Here is a 17426-nt window from a genome sequence, read left to right as displayed (position 1 = left end):
CACACTAAATATTAAAACAGAGAATATTGCACACAATGTGAAGTATTGCACTACACTACAGGGTCCAGTTTAATAACAAAGGGTCCATGTGTCAGACACTTTACTATCTTGAGGCCACGAGATAGTATCTTGAGGCCACGAGATACTATCTTGAGGCCACGAGATAGTCATAATTAATTTTTTTTACAAAGTAGGACCAGGGGGGCTCCGTAGAAAAGAAAAAAGTTGATTTAATAATACAACTGACATGAGATGAAAGACGAGAGGGGAGACTCAATAAAAGAGGCTTTTAGGCTCTTTATACTGTAGGTCGTCCATGTCAAAAGTCCACTAGTCACACTAATCACTCCTGATATTAAACACTAATGCAACTGTTGTTGTAACTCCTGTTATGAAGTCATCTAACTGAGCCAGTAGAAAATAACTGATACTAACACACAACATTAATGTTGAAGACAAATCCATTTTGAGAATACCTGACAACTTGTCTCAATGAAATTAACTGTTAATCTGGAAATGAAGCACAATGGGACTTTTTACAACTTTGTATGAATAAATTCAAATGATATCAAGCTACTGTTTTTCTTTTTTTTTAGCTATGCATTATGATTATTGGTGTGTTTTACATGGGATTTCATTGTGGAAATCTCATAGGTCTTTTTCACAGCTGAATATTTTGACTTGTCATTGTAGGAAGACACAGGTGGTACTAATAACATTAACAATGGCTCTGTTGTATTGAAATGTCCCAGTAAGGCTCAGGACCCTGAAACTGAAGCAGCTAAATGGAATCCAGCCATCATTCATTTTATTATTTACACCTGTGCTTTTACTACGATGAGATGTCAAAATGTCCCTCTGTGAAAAAGCACACTGTTCAGTGTTTTTTTTTATATAAATGTGAAAACAACCAATTCATGTTAGAATTAAGTTAATGTTAGGTGACTGTTTAAAGTGAATGTTGCCTAATGGGTTTTCTACAAGGTCAGTATACTTTGACAGAAAACCATTACTTTTATATTTATTTTACTGATGCTTGGGTCTGTCTGAGGTTTCTCCCTAAAAGGAAGTTTTCCTCACCACTTGAGGTTTCTGCCTAAAAGGGAGTTTTTCCTCGCCACTGTCACACTAAATGCTTGCTCTTGGGTGAATTACTGCAATTGTTGGGTCTTTGTAAATTATAGAGTTTGATCTAGACCTACTCTATCTGCAAAGTGTCTTGAGATAACTCTTGTTATGATTTGATACAATTGAATTGAATTGAATTGATAGGGTTAGTTCAAGGACCAATGTAATTGTACATGGGCAATTAAACTGTTTTTTCTCTTGAAGACCCTAAAAAATTAGCTTCAAGCTTCATTTATTGTACAAATAGTATGACACAAGGTCCACTTACTAGATTTCTTCCAGAGCCTTTAACACGAGATCTGACTTAAAGTGGGAAAGGAAGTAAGTGGACCTTGAGTTAAGAATCTTTTGTCAAACCCTACTTACAAATTGTAGCAAGTGTACTGAAGTATTTTCCAGCTTTGCATGATTTCCGTATTCTTGCATTTGTGTTACTTGTGTAGCCTGCTGAACTGAGACCCACACAGGATAAAATATTCAAATTCACAGAGGGTCAAACAAAGCCATTAAAACCAAAAATTACACATAATACATACGGCAGTGGCAGTGGGCTTAGGATACTGACATAGAAAACAAAATAAAACAGTATAAATATAACGTTACCTTCATAGTATACTCGCATTGCCAGACCTTTCGCCACAGTGCTGCGGAGGGTCTGGCTAGTCCACACAGCATTCTGGGATGGGAGAAAAACGTGCTCTGGTTTATTGGCATTTCTTTAAACCAATCACAATCGTCTTGGGTGGCGCTAAGCCCCGGACACAAGGACTGTGCCTCTGCAAAATAGCCTTGGGAAGGAACTTGTTAGGGTAATTCAAAAGTTGTTTTAGGTGGCCGGGTTGGCTCAGTGGGTTGAGCAGGGGCACATATACTGAGAGGTTTATGCCTCGACGCAGAGGTCTAGGGTTCAAATCCAACCTGTGACGATTTCCTGCATGTCTTCTCCCTCTCTCTCCCCTTTCTCACCTAGCTGTCCTGTCAAATTAAAAGTGGAAAAGCCCAAAAAATAATAGTTGTGCAACAGAAAACTCAGATTGGACAGATAGTCTAGCTAGCTGTCTGGATTTACCCTGCAGAGATGTGAGGAGCATAAATTGACCAGAGTTTAGAATGCCAACACAAAGAAAGCGAAAGGTAACGGATATCCGTCCGGCATACCTGACCGTGGAACGTCGTCGATATAGACTATCTTCATAGTAAATGCAGGCTAATTCTGAAATGTACAGTTTGATTTAGAAAACATGTTAAAGCAACACTAGGTAACTTTTCCCACTTCGGTCCCTACAGGTTGGAAGCGGAACTGTCCATTACATTACATTATGCAAGTTTGACAGATCGGATAGTGGATCTGTAGTTCGAATGAACTGGACAATGTAATCTAATGGACAATTCTGCTTCCAACCTGTAGTAAGATCGAAGCGGGAAAAGTTACACAACTTCCATAGACAGTATATAAACTGGACCAACAGATCCCGTTGCTCTGGACGGAGACCAGTAAAGGATATTAGAAGCACTTTTCCGGTGAGTGCTGAGCGTTACTGTGCAGCCTCCAACTGAAAGAGACGACATAAATGTGACGTGAGCAACCTGTCTGAAAGTTGTAAGTCTTCTGGTAGCTGTGCCAAGAGAAATCTCAATCATTCCCAATCTTGCAGAGATGGAGAGCGTAGGTATATGTAAGGAGATAACATGGACACAGGCTAATTATTGCTAACTAAAATGCTAGTTAACAATTAAATTTAAACAGCTAATGTAAGTCGAAACTGCCTGCGAGCTTCTCCTGTACTATACGGTAATTCCTGTACTATGTGACACAATCGTTAGCCTATTTTTACAAACACCTCTGCTACGGAGCCATAACGTGAGATACAAGGTAATGGAACCTTTTATACATTGTCGTGTTTCTTTAGAAATAAACAATGGACAAATAGAGTCTTTAAACGCTTCAGATGTAAAGTTATTCGCTGTCAAAGTGACGTCAAAATGAATGGCAGTCAATGGAATGCTAACGGCGGCTGAGCGTTTGGTAGCATCAAAATGGTGCCATAGGAGGTTCGAGTTCTGAAGAGAGGCTTACTCCAAAGAATTTCTAATATAGGAAGAAGTTCCACTCCCTCGTTACTTCCGGCTTCTGAACTGGTTGCAGTTCCACCAGAGTTCCATATAGGGGGCGCTCACAGGCCAGTGCAGAATGAAGGGGACTCTATGGAGCTATAGCCCTCAAAATCCACTTTTCTCAGGATATAATTTTTTGGTCTAGTAATTTGAATGTTGCATTCGAAAGGGGAGGCAAAGAAAATACACACTGCTGGGTGTTAGATTTTTTTAAAGTCGCTTTTTTGTTCTAAAAAGCCTTTTAAAATGTCAATGACGTCACACAAATATACGACCAGAGATACTGCTTTACGGCAAGCTCTGAGTCGCTTCCTTTTTTCTCTCGAGGCATCAACAACACAGCTGACAGGTTAGACTCTCCCTGTCAATATACATGCTAGAATGAGGTTTGCTAATGTTTTAAAGACCACACTGAAATATCCACTCTGACATTCTGGCTCTGCTTCAGATGCCGTCAAGCGGGATCTCCGATCGTAATCAGTCCTTCACTGACCAATCAGCATTCATTAGCAGAATGCTAGCGTGTTATGGGCAACAACGACTCACCCTGTAAGAAATCAAAAGGACATAAGTACTCGTTCATTCAACTTTCGACCTATAACCCATGTTGAACTTGCAAAAACTACAATCAAATCTGAGGTTTCTCAACGACAATCGGGCGAAAGAGACACATTTAGCCGTCTAGCTCCATAGAGTCCCATTAATTTTGCACTGGACCGCGATCACCCCCAGTGGAACTCTGGTGGAACTGCAACCAAATTCGGTACAATGGGGCTTAATAGGGAGTGGAACGGCTTTCCGTAGACCGGCTTTGCTTACTCCCTTGACAGCTTCACACACTTGACACACTGATGTCTAAAGAGCAACCAAGCGGCACTGCTACATGACTTGCAACACTGCCACCTAGTGGCTAAAATATTGAACTGAAAATGAACCTTCTGCCAGCAAACAAACAAACATATGCACATTTCTTTTATATGTTCAGAACATTTGAATTAAATACAAGAATAGAAAATACATACTGTAGGTACCCAGAAATAAATATGATGGGGGTGTTCCATCAAATTCACCACACAGCTACACTTGTAATAAACATCCGGTATCACAATTATTAATATCATATTATGACAATAAACTGTATATCAATTTAATTAATAATGATATTATTGTTTTTATTAATATTATTATCATTCTTAATTAGCGATAGAACAAGGCATATATAAATGTAATTCTCTGTTGGTATTAACCATAGACTGTTAATTTTACAGTCAATGTTATTAACTCACTATATAATATAGTAAGTTAATTAATAATTTAATAATATATTATTAGACCAAAACCATTCAATAATCGATAACGGTGTCCTGTCTCTTTAAGACGCCGCTCAGGGTGGATCCAGCGTCGACGTTTGACGCTCAGGAAGTGGACTAAACCACCAAAAGATTCCCGCAGATTCGATAACGATTGTCCCAATGTTACAAACGTGTTCATACTGACTTAAACAATTGTTTAAATACTTTTTGTGGGATATTTGAGACGATAATGCTGGATGGTTGCACTCATGAAATTCACCAGAGATATATGCAGGCTGTTGGGACTCGGGAGCGGTAAGAAACGTCCCACTTTTTCAAAACTTTCTAAACTCAACCACAAGTAAAAATGTATCCCGTAAGCGATAACGAAGCTCGTGTGACAATGAAACGGTGGATATTATCTAACACACCGTTTATTAAACCGTTTATTTGTGATAGTATTCCCCAGTTGTCTTTGTCGTGAAGTTCAAATGTACTTCTTGGTTAAACAATGAAAGTTCCCCTCTTGCCAGTTACACCCTTACTTGCACCACTTCCAAGTTTGCGCAGTCGGTGCCATAAAGTTGTTGTAATAACGTATCTAAAACACTTTACACAAACTTTTACATTCACGACGCCAGTAATAACATAACTTACAAGTCTAAGTATGCCTTATATAGCAGGAGATGTGCGTAAAAGGCCTAAACTAATACAGATTAAAAGTACATTCCACGGTGCATGTTGGTATGATAACAATGCCTCAGATAAGTGACAAATGCCCTGTAGCCCAGAACTTGCGCAATGGAACATTTAGAGTAGTATGGTTGAGAATCACGTTATGTGTCTTTATATGTTATGTGCTCACACTTATGTCATGTTCCTCTTCTTGCTTCTCCGTATGTGTTTCAGTTTCCATGTAGTGCAGGCTGTAGAGCGAGTTAGTTTACTGACTTAACGTTAACTGTTATTAAAGCCACATTAGACGCGGCTCAACATCACTTGATGTTCATGATATCATTATGTGATTATACAATCTATGAAATGTGAACCTAAATCTGCGTATTCAAATGTCACATTTTCACGTAAAAGACATTTAAGGGGTCACACCAGAGAGCAGACTAAATGTTTTGGTGGTTCTTTATGATGAAGAGAGCTCTGTCATGTCACAAACTGTCCATGCCATGTCAACTTTGTAAAGACTCATCTCCATCCAAAACAACGAGGTGAGTCACTGAGCCAGTTTACAAAATCACTTAAAACCATTGACACCTGATTTAGTGATTGTGTTAATGATAAGGCTATGCCTCTCTCTCTCTCTCCCTCTCTGTGTAATGCCCTGTAAAGAAAATAAAACTGTGAACCTGATTTCCAGGTTAAAGCTCCATTCCATGATGACACACTTATTTACATTCCTGTTGAAAGAGCTCGCCTTTCAACTCTAATTTAAAGGGGCGCTATGCAGTTTCGCTTTTTGCTCGCAGGTTTCTCTATGGAGCGCCACCTACAGCTTCGGAATAGATATTTGGCAACGCTGTCGTAAAAACTTGTTGGCGACTCTCCCCCCCCCCCAACCCCCCCTTCCCATCTTCTCCCTCTGGTCAAGTGCATTTGTTTTCAAAGAAACCGGCGAACACACAGAGCCATGTCCACTGAGGTTTTTCTCAAAATATTACCCTTCTCTCCCGGGTCCGTAACATTATTCTTTTTTCCTACAATGCAATGTAATGGAATGGACTGGAATGGAATGCAATGTATCGGTCAGTCTGCCGTTTCCTCATTCTCTGTTCCGCCGGCCCAAAGTTGCAAGGGTGGTTTTTCCGCTCACAGGTGCTAGGAGCAAGCGAGACGGCCACCATTCAACCCGAAAAAAGTAATCTAACCATTGCAATGACTCCGAAGCTGTTCAGTTAAGGTAAATTAAGCTAAAAACTGCATAGTTCTCCTTTAAGCAGTCTCCTTGAAGGGTAGAAACGGAGACTTTTGTTGCTTTTGTCCACTGATCTTGGGTCTTTTATTTGTTAGGAGGACATTCCATAATAGTTAGGATTTAACAAAAAAACTGATTCAGCTAATGGGATGGATCTGCGCGTTAGCAGTGTTTGTTTCTTGACATTTGAGTAGTGAGCCAGACACAGACAGCTAAAATTCCTTCCGCTTTCTATGTATGTTTCGAGACATTAACTTCTTGTGATGATGGAATGGTAGACTCTTTACCAAAGCCAATGACACTTGGTGCTACAGATGCAAAAACAAAAGTGCTGGAATGCACATGGAAGGATGGTTAAGGCAGTGACTTTTTGTTACATTTATCGTCACTGTCTAAAATGTTGATCAGATCCCCAGTACCATGAGGAAGTCCAGTGGCTGCTTGTCTTCTTTTTCCCCACAAGAAATGTAGTATGCTTAAATGGCAAAACAGTATTGAGCAGTACTAGGAGAGTTGCCATCACTCACATCAATGCCCCCTGAGTCACAACATGAGTCACAGACCAAGTATAAATTTGTGTATAACTTTGCTGAACAAATGGAAATCTGACACCACAGAACATCTGCATGGTCCAGTGTTTTTCTTCCTTTTGTCTTCATTTGTCTGCTGCCGAAATCAGCTCCGTAGTTCTGATTTGATCTGATATATGTGGACACACACACACACACACACACACACACACACACACACACACACACACACACACACACACACACACACACACACACACACACACACACACACACACAGTTTGTGAGAAAAGATACCGTGTTCTGTTCTCAAACAGCATTGCCCGAGGCAGCTGTGTGTTGCATGTTGGGCCTGTGGCAGTGAAAAAGTTTGAGCAAACGTCTCTCTCTTAAGGACCAAAAAGAAATTTGAATCAAAAACTCTGATTTGAATCAAAAACTCTGAGTGCATTCTTGTCTCATGTTGAGCTTTTCTGGCTTTTTTTTTTTTTTTAAATAACCAAGCATTGCATCATCTTTCCTATCTCCACCAAAGTGGAGTTTTACATTTTGTTATCAAAGCTCAATGTGGTTAGACTTTAATGTGAATGAGGAAGGAGGAACATGTTTATTTGCCATCATTTGGTAGTCAGATTAGGAATTTACAAAGATTATGCTGTCTGCTTGTAGATGTGTAAATATACAGTCACTTACATCTTGTACAGAGCGACATTATTGCAAAGCATCACATCACATAGTATTATGGCATGTCTAGCTGATGGCTACATCATTACTATCTGATAGAACATATGTGCTTAAAGGTATAGTAAGTGATGTTAATCCAATACACTTTTTGTCAAATTCAGCAAATATCTCCTACGGTCACCTAGCTCTATATTTTCTTTTTGCGCTGAAAAGAAATCCGGTGTTAATACAATACAATTGACAACCTATCTGGTTCCTAAACGTTGACAAAAATGAGGACAGTGTAATCAGGTTCTAAGGAGCTGATGTGCTGTGTATTTCCCAACAGGCCCCCCTGTCCAGGAGCAGGAGGAGCAGATGGACTGTGATGCCGCAACCCCTGACCCAAGTGAAGATGCCATTTTGTCTCAGGTAAACAAATGGTGTCAGACTGACAGGGCATTGTCAGGAGTCAGGACAGCAAACGTGAAGGTAAAATGTGCAACGTTCAACTGTGTGTGTGCGTTTAGGATGCATTAAATGGAGAGGAGGATTTGAGTGAGGAGGAGAAGGTCAGACGGAGGGCAGAGCGACGCAAAGCCAAGAGGAAGGTGAGCACACAAATCCTTGCACCCCTTAAAGTAAAGTCTATGATGCTATGTGTGATGGGTAAAGTCATGCATTTTCTGATGTGTTGAGTATTGCATCTGTTTCAGCGGCGACGAAAACGTAAGAAGCAAGAGCTGGTTAAGCAAAATGAGAGTGCTGAACGGGTAATAATCACATTATTCCTTTTAGGAATGCTCTCTACATGTGCCTTTACTGTAAATAACTGGATATTTATATGGTCCTTGACATTAGGATGATGAAGACGAGGATGGAGGTGCAGAGTCTGAACTTGATGAGAGCGAGTCAGAAGCAGACGTTGGTGCTGAAGAGGAGAAACAAGGAGTGCAAAAAGAGGAGAAAAAGGAGGCAAACTCAGCTGCCTCACACAACCACATCGCCGCTCCTTCAGGAATCAAAGGACATCTGAAAAACCAAGCCAGATCCACTGAAGAGGTAGGGGAAATAAACTTGAGTATGATGCATGTATGAATTCTCTGTTGCTATCATTTTTAATTATAGGCCATCGATTCTCAAGAGTATGCAGGTTTTAGCTCCAGCCAAACGCCACCATAGAAAATATGACCAATAATTGCCACATCTCAAGTTAAAGTCAGCAAATCAGTTGGAGGTAGTATGTGTTTGATATAAAAAGCCTGCATGCTTGTTGGCTTGCCTGGATGGCACCCGACTGAACACCAGTGTCTGACTTTCTGTGTCCCACAGGAGCCAGAGTGGGATGTGAGTAGTGCCTTTGTTGCTAATGCTGCTAGCCATATCAAACCAAAAGGATCAAGTCGCAAGTCCAAAGAAAACAAGGAGAATGAGGCCAGGAGAGAGGTGAGTGAATGCTGATAGATAATGTAAGATAAGAAGTTATAGCAAGAACTCATGTGCACTATTTTTGTTGTGGCAGCAGTAAGTTCCAAAGTCTGATGTGTGGAAAAGTGGACTCTTAAACAAACAAACAAACAAACTTGAACTAAAACACTTAAAAGCTGTTTTTATTGTTTCTGCTGTTTAAAAAAACGATATATGTACATATGTATTCTTTTGTCAGCAGTTTATAGTATTTATGCATATTATGTGCATCCAATTTGAAAAGGCAAATCAAAGCACTTCTGTTGAAGATGTTCAAAACGTGGTGATAAAGTACATTTTCACAGCTGTGAATATGAACTAATAAAAAAAAAAGAATTCTTACAGACAAATGGAACTGACACTACGACTAAGAAAAGCGCGTCACTGACAGGTAAGACATGTTTTTTTGCATAGCAGGGTAGCTTACCAGCCTTATAATATATACAGTGGTGCTCATAAGTTTATGAACCCATGCTAAAGTTGACTAAATGAAAAAAATTTCCCTTGGCCTTTGGAATTAAAATAGCCCCACATCATCACATACCCTTCACCATGCCTAGAGATTGACATGGTTTTATTTCAGTTAGCCTAATAGCTGGTTTGATTTGCATTGAGAGATGATTTTATGGAAAGTACCCCATGCCAATCTCTAGGTATGGTGAAGGGTATGTGATGATGTGGGGCTATTTTAATTCCAAAGGCCAAAGGAACTTCATCAGGATGCATAGTATCCTCGATCCAAGAAATAACATAAAAATCTGCCTGTCTCTATGGGAATTTAAAATAGGAGTGTCTATACTTATGCCCCCTGTATTTTAAGGAAGAACATTTATTTATTTACAATACATTAGTCATTCACATAGAAAATTGTTGTCCTTAAAGATTGCCGGGATTTTCCTTTTTTTATTTTTATCAAGGCATTAAGATCAATTTCCAAAAGATGATTTTTTTATTCCTCTTTTTAGTCAACTTTAGCATGGGTTCATAAACTTATGAGCGCCATTGTAAAAAGAGCCAAAGCCTTCAAGGAAATTATTGAGTACACATTTCCTTTGTGCAAGCATGTCAGCATGCAGCACTGAGGTCAGTTGAGGCCTCGGGCTGCCGAATCACCTGATAATTATTTACAAGCATTTTTTCCTTCTTGCAGAAAAAGGTATTAAGCTGGTGCAAGAGGGGCAGTACGCACAAGCTGTCAGTATGTTTACAGAAGCCATCAAATGTGATCCAAAGGATTACAGGTACATCATCTGAGGTCATGACTAGTTTATGACAAAGGGAGTAGATACATTTTAGAAACATGTAACGTATTCCTTTTACATTAAATTACGTTCTGTAGGTTCTTTGGGAATCGTTCCTATTGCTATTACTGCTTGGAGCAGTACCCTCAGGCCCTGGCAGATGCTGAACGCTCCATTCAGCTGGCCCCAGACTGGCCCAAAGGACACTTCCGCAAGGGCAGTGCTCTCATGGGCATGAAGGTGTGTGTGTGTGTGTGTGTGTGTGTGTGTGTGTGTGTGTGTGTGTGTGTGTGTGTGTGTGTGTGTGTGTGTGTGTGTGTGTGTGTGTGTGTGTGTGTGTGTGTGTGTGTGTGTGTGTGTGTGTGTGTGTGTGTGTGTGTGTGTGTGTGTGTGTGTGTGTGTGTGGCATGTAATCAAAGAAATATCTGCTGAATAGCTTCACACTACTGTATAGTGTGATAAGATTAGCCTTTACCAACTAATATGTGTGGGTCTTTGCGTGTGTTGTAGCGGTACAGTGAGGCAGAGAAGGCCATGGAGCAGGTGCTGAAACTCGACAAAGACTGTGAGGAGGCTGTCAATGACCTCTTTAACTGCAAAGTGCTGCAGTTAATGGTAAATACAACCCCAAACAAAGTTGCAAAGGTGTTTCCTGTAAGCCAGGCAGCTGTAAATGAAAATAACCAGAGCTGCAGCTTCTTTTGAATTTTCCTTTTTTAGAAGCAACATTTTGTTTTTAAATGAGTCATCTTGATTTGAATTCCTTTGTTGTATGTTCATGACTGGTTATTAATGTTTCTCTATTCTTTCCTCAGGAGTTTGGTTTTGAAGAAATGCAAAGTGTCCTACTGCTGGAGAGATTTTCAACTGTGCAGGCTGTTCTGGCGTCTTGTTCTGATGCTGTCAGGGGTATGATCACATGTACATACTGTATTTTATAAAAAACAGCTTGCATTGGCTCTATGTAACACTGGAGAGCAGTAATGTAAGCAGTAATAGGCTATATGTTAAAACACAGCGTTATTTTTCTATTGATGAAGCTTTTTTTGTTTTGCAGCTGGGAGCCAAGATCCGTTAGTTGCGCAACCTGGGTAGGTGACCATTTGTTTGTCCAATCAAAGCTTAGGGTCGGAAGGGTTCTTGTGGCTAAATTAATTTCTTTCACTCCTTTGTCTGTATAGGTTATCACACCTTTAGTATTTTTTGGAGAGGTTTCAACAAATGATGTGTCTGAAGTGTGATTTTATTTCTTTCAGTCACATTCTTTCTTTCTCTTTGTATTTCCTTCAGAAGCCCTTGCCCATCTCTGTGGGTGGGAAATGTGACCACTCAGCTAACTGAGAAACACCTATGGGACCTTTTTAAAGTGTATGACCCTTGCCCAGTACAATATTATAGGATATACTAACCTAATTCATGAGTTGAAACATCCTATTCATAATTCAATAATTGGAAAGACATTTCAGCAAACGTGTCTGTGTGTGTGTCTATATGTGTGTGTGTGTGTGTGTGTGTGTGTGTGTGTGTGTGTGTATTGTAGGTATGGTGAGATCGAGAGTATCCGTGTTCTGCATGAGAGATTCTGCGCCTTTGTCAACTTCAAGAATGCAAACATGGCAGCTCGGGCCATGGAGAAACTAAATGTGAGAACTTATTTGGTTCCCCTCTTTCAATAGGCATTTATGTGTCTGATATTTGAAGAACATTGTTACAGACTTCGAGTTGTGTATATGCTTCCTCTCACAGGGTTATTGTATTGAGAACACACGTTTAGTGGTGCGCTATCCTGACCGTCGCACTCAGAGGGTCCTTCCCTTTCCACTTAAGCCCTGTCTCCCTGTTACACAGCAGGCAGGGGCAGCTGCTGGGTAAGAAGCACTTCAGCCTCACTTTAGAAACTCTTGGTCACTGAAATCCTACAAAAGGACTTCACTTTTATTTGCTTTTATACCTAATGTGCTTTCTCTGTCTTTTGTCTCTATTTATGTCATCTTCCTCTCTGCCAAGACCTCGGCGACATGGCCCAGTGAACGGAGACGAGTGTTACTTCTGGAGAACCACCGGCTGCCATTTTGGGGACAAATGTCGCTACAAACACATTCCTGATCAGAAAGGCAAGGACAGGAAGCCCTGGCAGCCTTGAACTCAGTTTACTTTCTGCCTCAGTAGTGTGCAGGAAACTGAGATGCACCGACTGAGCCAAAGGAGCCGGTAATTACTGGACCAGGTTCTCTGGGCTAAAAATATTTACTGTAGCAGAATGGACCAGAATAGTCGCAGGATCAGAGCCAGCACTCGGGCTCAAGGCAGGGATAGTCACACATGTGCCACAAAGGACTGGGAGTATGAAGGTTTTTATTTCAACCAAAGACTGTACTGAACAGTATTGCTCAATAGCACATTAACCAGAGGGGAGCAACACAATGACCTGGCGTAGTCTTTATTTTAAATGAAAATGTTCACATTCGCAGCCCTTCGTGGCACATGATGTCATATTCCAGCTTTAAGGGATACAACCTCACCTCAAAGGCATATAACATAAGGAGGAAGTGAAACTGCTTTGGTCTACTTTGTACATGTACAGCAGTAATGGAAGGACTCAGTATGGATTTTTGTTTTTTAGACCAAGGTTCTTCAGTGATAATCCTGGGGACCTTTTTTCTATAGAAATTCCATCACAAATCAGTGTTCCTCTCTATTTGTGAAGTACAGCAACTTGACCAATACTTTAACTTGCAGTTTGTGAACCTGATTTTCAACAGTTTGGATGAATCAATCCGGTTTATACTGGGGCTCCATTTCCCTCTCTTTGTTCCTGTTCCAATATCAGCACGTTGTCCACCAGACCAAAGACCTACCAACAAATGTACTTGATATTTCAGTACCTCCCTTATGCAAATTAGGTTTTCTTTGATCTAATACACTAAAGAGACCCAGAGAGGTGCCTTTTATACTGTGCTATGTAGCCTTAGTTAAGATGAACATGGACATAAGAACCACAAATTTAACTTGAGGGATTTCAAATTGTATCTATTAATGCATGGATTAGGTGTATATTTCACTTTATCTATTAGGTGCCCTTTTGTTGAAAGATTGAATACACACTGCATGCCTGTTCAGTTGTCTTGACTAGTTATGGAGGACTGGAAGAAGTAATAGAAACACCTGATAATGTCATGCAATCCAGTAGAAGTAAATACTACCTTTTATGAAGTAGTGCTGTAGTGTTCAGTTTTTGGTGAGATCGTTACAGAGCGGTATAATTTTATGGCAATTTAAGGCCATCGTTTTTGGTTTAGTTGGATTGCATTAAATGTCATGTGAAGTTCTTCAGACTTCTCCCTGTTTTGAGGACTATAGAGAGCTAGTTGAGGCACTGATCAGTTGATCAGTGTGCCCCAATGCAAGAGAATAACCCTTGTACATTTTTATATCAGCATTAGAATAAACATTTGCATAGTAAACATCTCAGTGCTTAAGTATATGCAAAAGAAATTAATTGTCAGTTCTGTGTCAGACATACACACAACTACCACTTCTGACAGAAGTAGCCTGTTTATGTAGGTTGTTAATGTCTGTGGCATGGCAATGTCATGGATAAACATGGACACTGACTTGGAAACATGGATACTACAGGCTAGTGCCTTATAACAATCCATGTTCAGTCATGTGCACACTGCAGAAAAAGCAGTGTTTTTGACCTAAGGGGCTCCATTTCAGTATTTCAGTGAACCAAAGAATGCTTTATCTGATGGCTCTGCACTGAAATCAGCCGCTTTCTTTAATGAGTTTCAACACTAGACAGTGCATTAAGACCCATTGGCTGTGTCTGTATCATCCACTAGATAACGATCACAGCTAAAACACCTGGTTTTAGTCCACACTACATTCACTAGTAAACTATGTACAGCATAGTAAGAGTATTTATTTTCCTATTTATACCAACGTTTTATTTCTATTTCTTTTTTACACATACCTTGGGAGCTTCATTTATTGGCCCTTTAGTATTTCTAGAAGTCCCCTCGGCTGTTTCTTTCTAGCTTGAGAGGCAAGCATTATTAACAACCATTTGGTGCCAACACGGTCACATGTTGCACTTCTGCTTTTCACATATTTACTTTCTGTCTTGTGGCTAACACTTGTAAAATAGGAATTGGACACCTGTTGATTTAAGAAACTTGCTTGTTACTTTTGTGACTGGGTTGCACAGTGCATTTCATTTTGCAGACTAACAAAATGTGTTATATGTTACCATAGCATATTTTGATTTCATCTTATAGATATTTCAAAATTGGACAAATGATTTAGGTTTAATTTTAGCTATTTGGTATGTTTTTAGTCTTTTGTACCTTGTTTGAAACTATTTCAGGAAAATGCATTTTTAATTATGATGTACACATTGATAACCAGAGCACTGCAACTGTTAATCTTCCAAATATTTTGTATTATCGTTACTGCACTGCAAAAAAGAGTGTTTTATATTTAATAAATGTATTTCAACCATCTATTTCTAAGACTCTACACAAGCAATGGCACAAACTGGGGAAAAAATGTCTGGAGGTATGCAGTAATCTGCTAATATGTCATAATCATGAATTGTCTGGCAGTGGTTTTCCTGCCTTCCACATGGTGGCAGTGTTGTACATGTAAGGTTTGCACTGAAATATGTCACCAAATTAACCAGCCTATGCAATGCATACACCTTCATCTTTTTTGATCTCCAGGAACCAAGACATTGCTATAAGTCATTCCTGATGCTCAAAACCCTGAAGAAGTAAATTTAAAGCAGCCCAAGCTGGTGTAGGGGGAATATGGTAACCCTCTCATCACTATTGTGGCCAGCATAAAAGATGCATTAGGGAATCTGTAACCACCCAGACCAGTGGGAGATGGAGACGTGAGAACGTGTGGGAAAAGAAACCATTATCCCACAGATATATAGAGAGAGTGTAACTAAAGCCTTATACCACCTGTTGATGCATGTGTGACGGTGCAAGATGCTGCAAAATTAAAAGGGCACTACACAGATCTTCACATGAAGTGTACTCAAATTAAGTACTACACAGCCTGTGAAAACAGTTGTATAATGCCTTCCAAAAAAAAAAAAAGGAGTTTTTTTTTTTTATTTTTTTTTTTTTTTTTTTTTTTTTTTTTTTTTTTTTTTTTTTTTTTTTTTTTTTGTTAAAAAAAAAAAAAAAAAAAAAAAAGAGGGGGGGGGGGTTGGAGGGGGGGGGGGGGGGGGGGGGGGGGGGGGGTGGTTTGTGGAACAACACTTTTGGGGTGTGTTTTGGTGTTTTTTTGCCAACCAAGGGACTAAAATAAAGATATTTTTGCCTCTGCTTACCCTTTTAAAATTCAGACCGTATTCATCGGGATGGTATCTCCGAAGTAAGATAACAAGGTATAGGAGTGCTAAGGCAGGTTGGGGTGGACGATGGCTCAAACAAACACAGGACGTTCACTGGGGTTCATGTCCCTATGTGGAAACCATAAGTCAACGGTCACTTTAAAAAAAAATGATGTTTTCCTAACTAAGTATTTTTGTTGCCTAAACTTAACTAGTTCAATTTTGCCACATTAACTATGTAATTAAAAGGTTTTAAACTGCGTCCATTACATTAAAACTTCCACAGTGGTCACATGTTTAAAGCGACCACCGTTTTTTTATAAATGCATTGGCTAACGTTAGCAAATCTCGCCCTCCTCGCCTTGGCCTCACATGCAGGTGAGAATAAAATGCTTTTGTCACATCTGATGAACAAGAACGTTTTCTAAATCACAATCTTGCTATCTTAAAGCTATGCACCCACTGAGATCACCACACCTGACCATTTAATAAGCGATGTATGGACATTTTTGGGGGATTTCCATCAACAAAAGAAAAATAACAAATAAAGATGTAGTAATCAGTGCAGATTATGCAAGGCCCAAATGAGATATCACTTGAACACGAGCAACCTGAGGGCACAATGCAACAATAACAACCACATGCTGATAATTGCATTAGCAATGCATAAACCCATGTATACAGTGTATATGTGCATAGTCAATATTTATTATACGCTAAATTTGAGCATTAGAAATTGGAATATAATTTGAATATTAAAAATATTAAGCTATGAAACTTGAATGGGATTATGGAGGAAGATTGGCAGCAGTAATTTAGCTTTTAACTGTCTTATATACTACAACAGCATAATAGAATTCCTGAAATTCAGTTATGGCTTTTGGTTTTGGTGTGCCCCATCTGGCCACCTCTATGGAATATGTCTGGGGGGGGCACTGTATGGCAAAGATGGCCTTTGATGCTAGATCCATTGAGATCAACCTCTGTGTACAGCTGCATTATCTGCCCTATAACCTGTACAGCATATCCTCTGCAGTATGTGCCTACATGCTCCAAGTAAAAGCATTATGAAAGCCTGGAGAGACGGCAGTGGGGGTGAGCATGAGGAGGTGCTGTCGTTTGAAAAGGCACTTGTTTATTGTTGGAGAGCATGTATTTATTTCATGCCTCCACAGATTGTGGGTAAGGGCAGAGCCGGCTCGGTCGGCGTAATTAGAGAGGTGGAGAGGTGGAGAGGGAGAGAGAGAGAGAGAGAGAGAGAGAGAGAGCGTTCTGCCACAGAGAGCTGCTTCGCTCAGATACTCTTAGCCCTGTGAGCCCTCCGAGAGCTCTATAATGCACTCTCACTAGCACACACACACACACACACACACACACACACACACATACATACACAGAGCCATTTAGTATTGGGACACAGGCAGGAACACCTGTCTAGTCTAGTTTAATTAGTCTGATATGCAACAGTGCATCACAAGTTATAATAGAAAAATGTCACAAACAGCAATGATAGTTATATTTTTAAACTTAGCACCCTCCTTTCCTTTTGATTTGTTTTTATACATCTCTCTTTCCTCTCCCTGTCGGCCTTGGAGATCCCTCTGATTTGGCCCCGCTAATAGGGGGTCTGCTCTTCCTGTTCGGGTTTACCAGCCAGGGAGGGACCACCATCCTGCCACCCAGTCGCACCATCACTCGCACACACAAACATCTCAA

The 17426-nt window shown here is 40.0% G+C and overlaps 1 protein-coding gene across 1 annotated transcript; it reads left to right on the top strand.

Annotated features, from left to right (window-relative positions):
• The first annotated feature begins 4651 nt into the window (after positions 1–4651).
• zgc:123010 (uncharacterized protein LOC641500 homolog) lies at positions 4652–14870 on the top strand. The gene is made up of 16 exons (XM_039784299.1): positions 4652–4850; positions 8005–8087; positions 8186–8266; positions 8372–8428; positions 8517–8717; positions 8988–9101; positions 9468–9513; positions 10273–10363; positions 10462–10603; positions 10874–10978; positions 11179–11272; positions 11421–11454; positions 11654–11731; positions 11904–12006; positions 12110–12231; positions 12371–14870. Exons 1-16 carry the CDS (start codon positions 4793–4795, stop codon positions 12504–12506), a joined length of 1545 nt encoding a protein of 514 aa, XP_039640233.1. The 5' UTR covers positions 4652–4792; the 3' UTR covers positions 12507–14870.
• Positions 14871–17426: the final 2556 nt, after the last annotated feature.

Source organism: Perca fluviatilis, chromosome 19 (assembly GCF_010015445.1).
Source record: "Perca fluviatilis chromosome 19, GENO_Pfluv_1.0, whole genome shotgun sequence".
NCBI lineage: Eukaryota > Metazoa > Chordata > Actinopteri > Perciformes > Percidae > Perca > Perca fluviatilis.
Note: the sequence above shows the minus strand (reverse complement) of the source record. Positions and strands in the feature narration are given on the sequence as shown.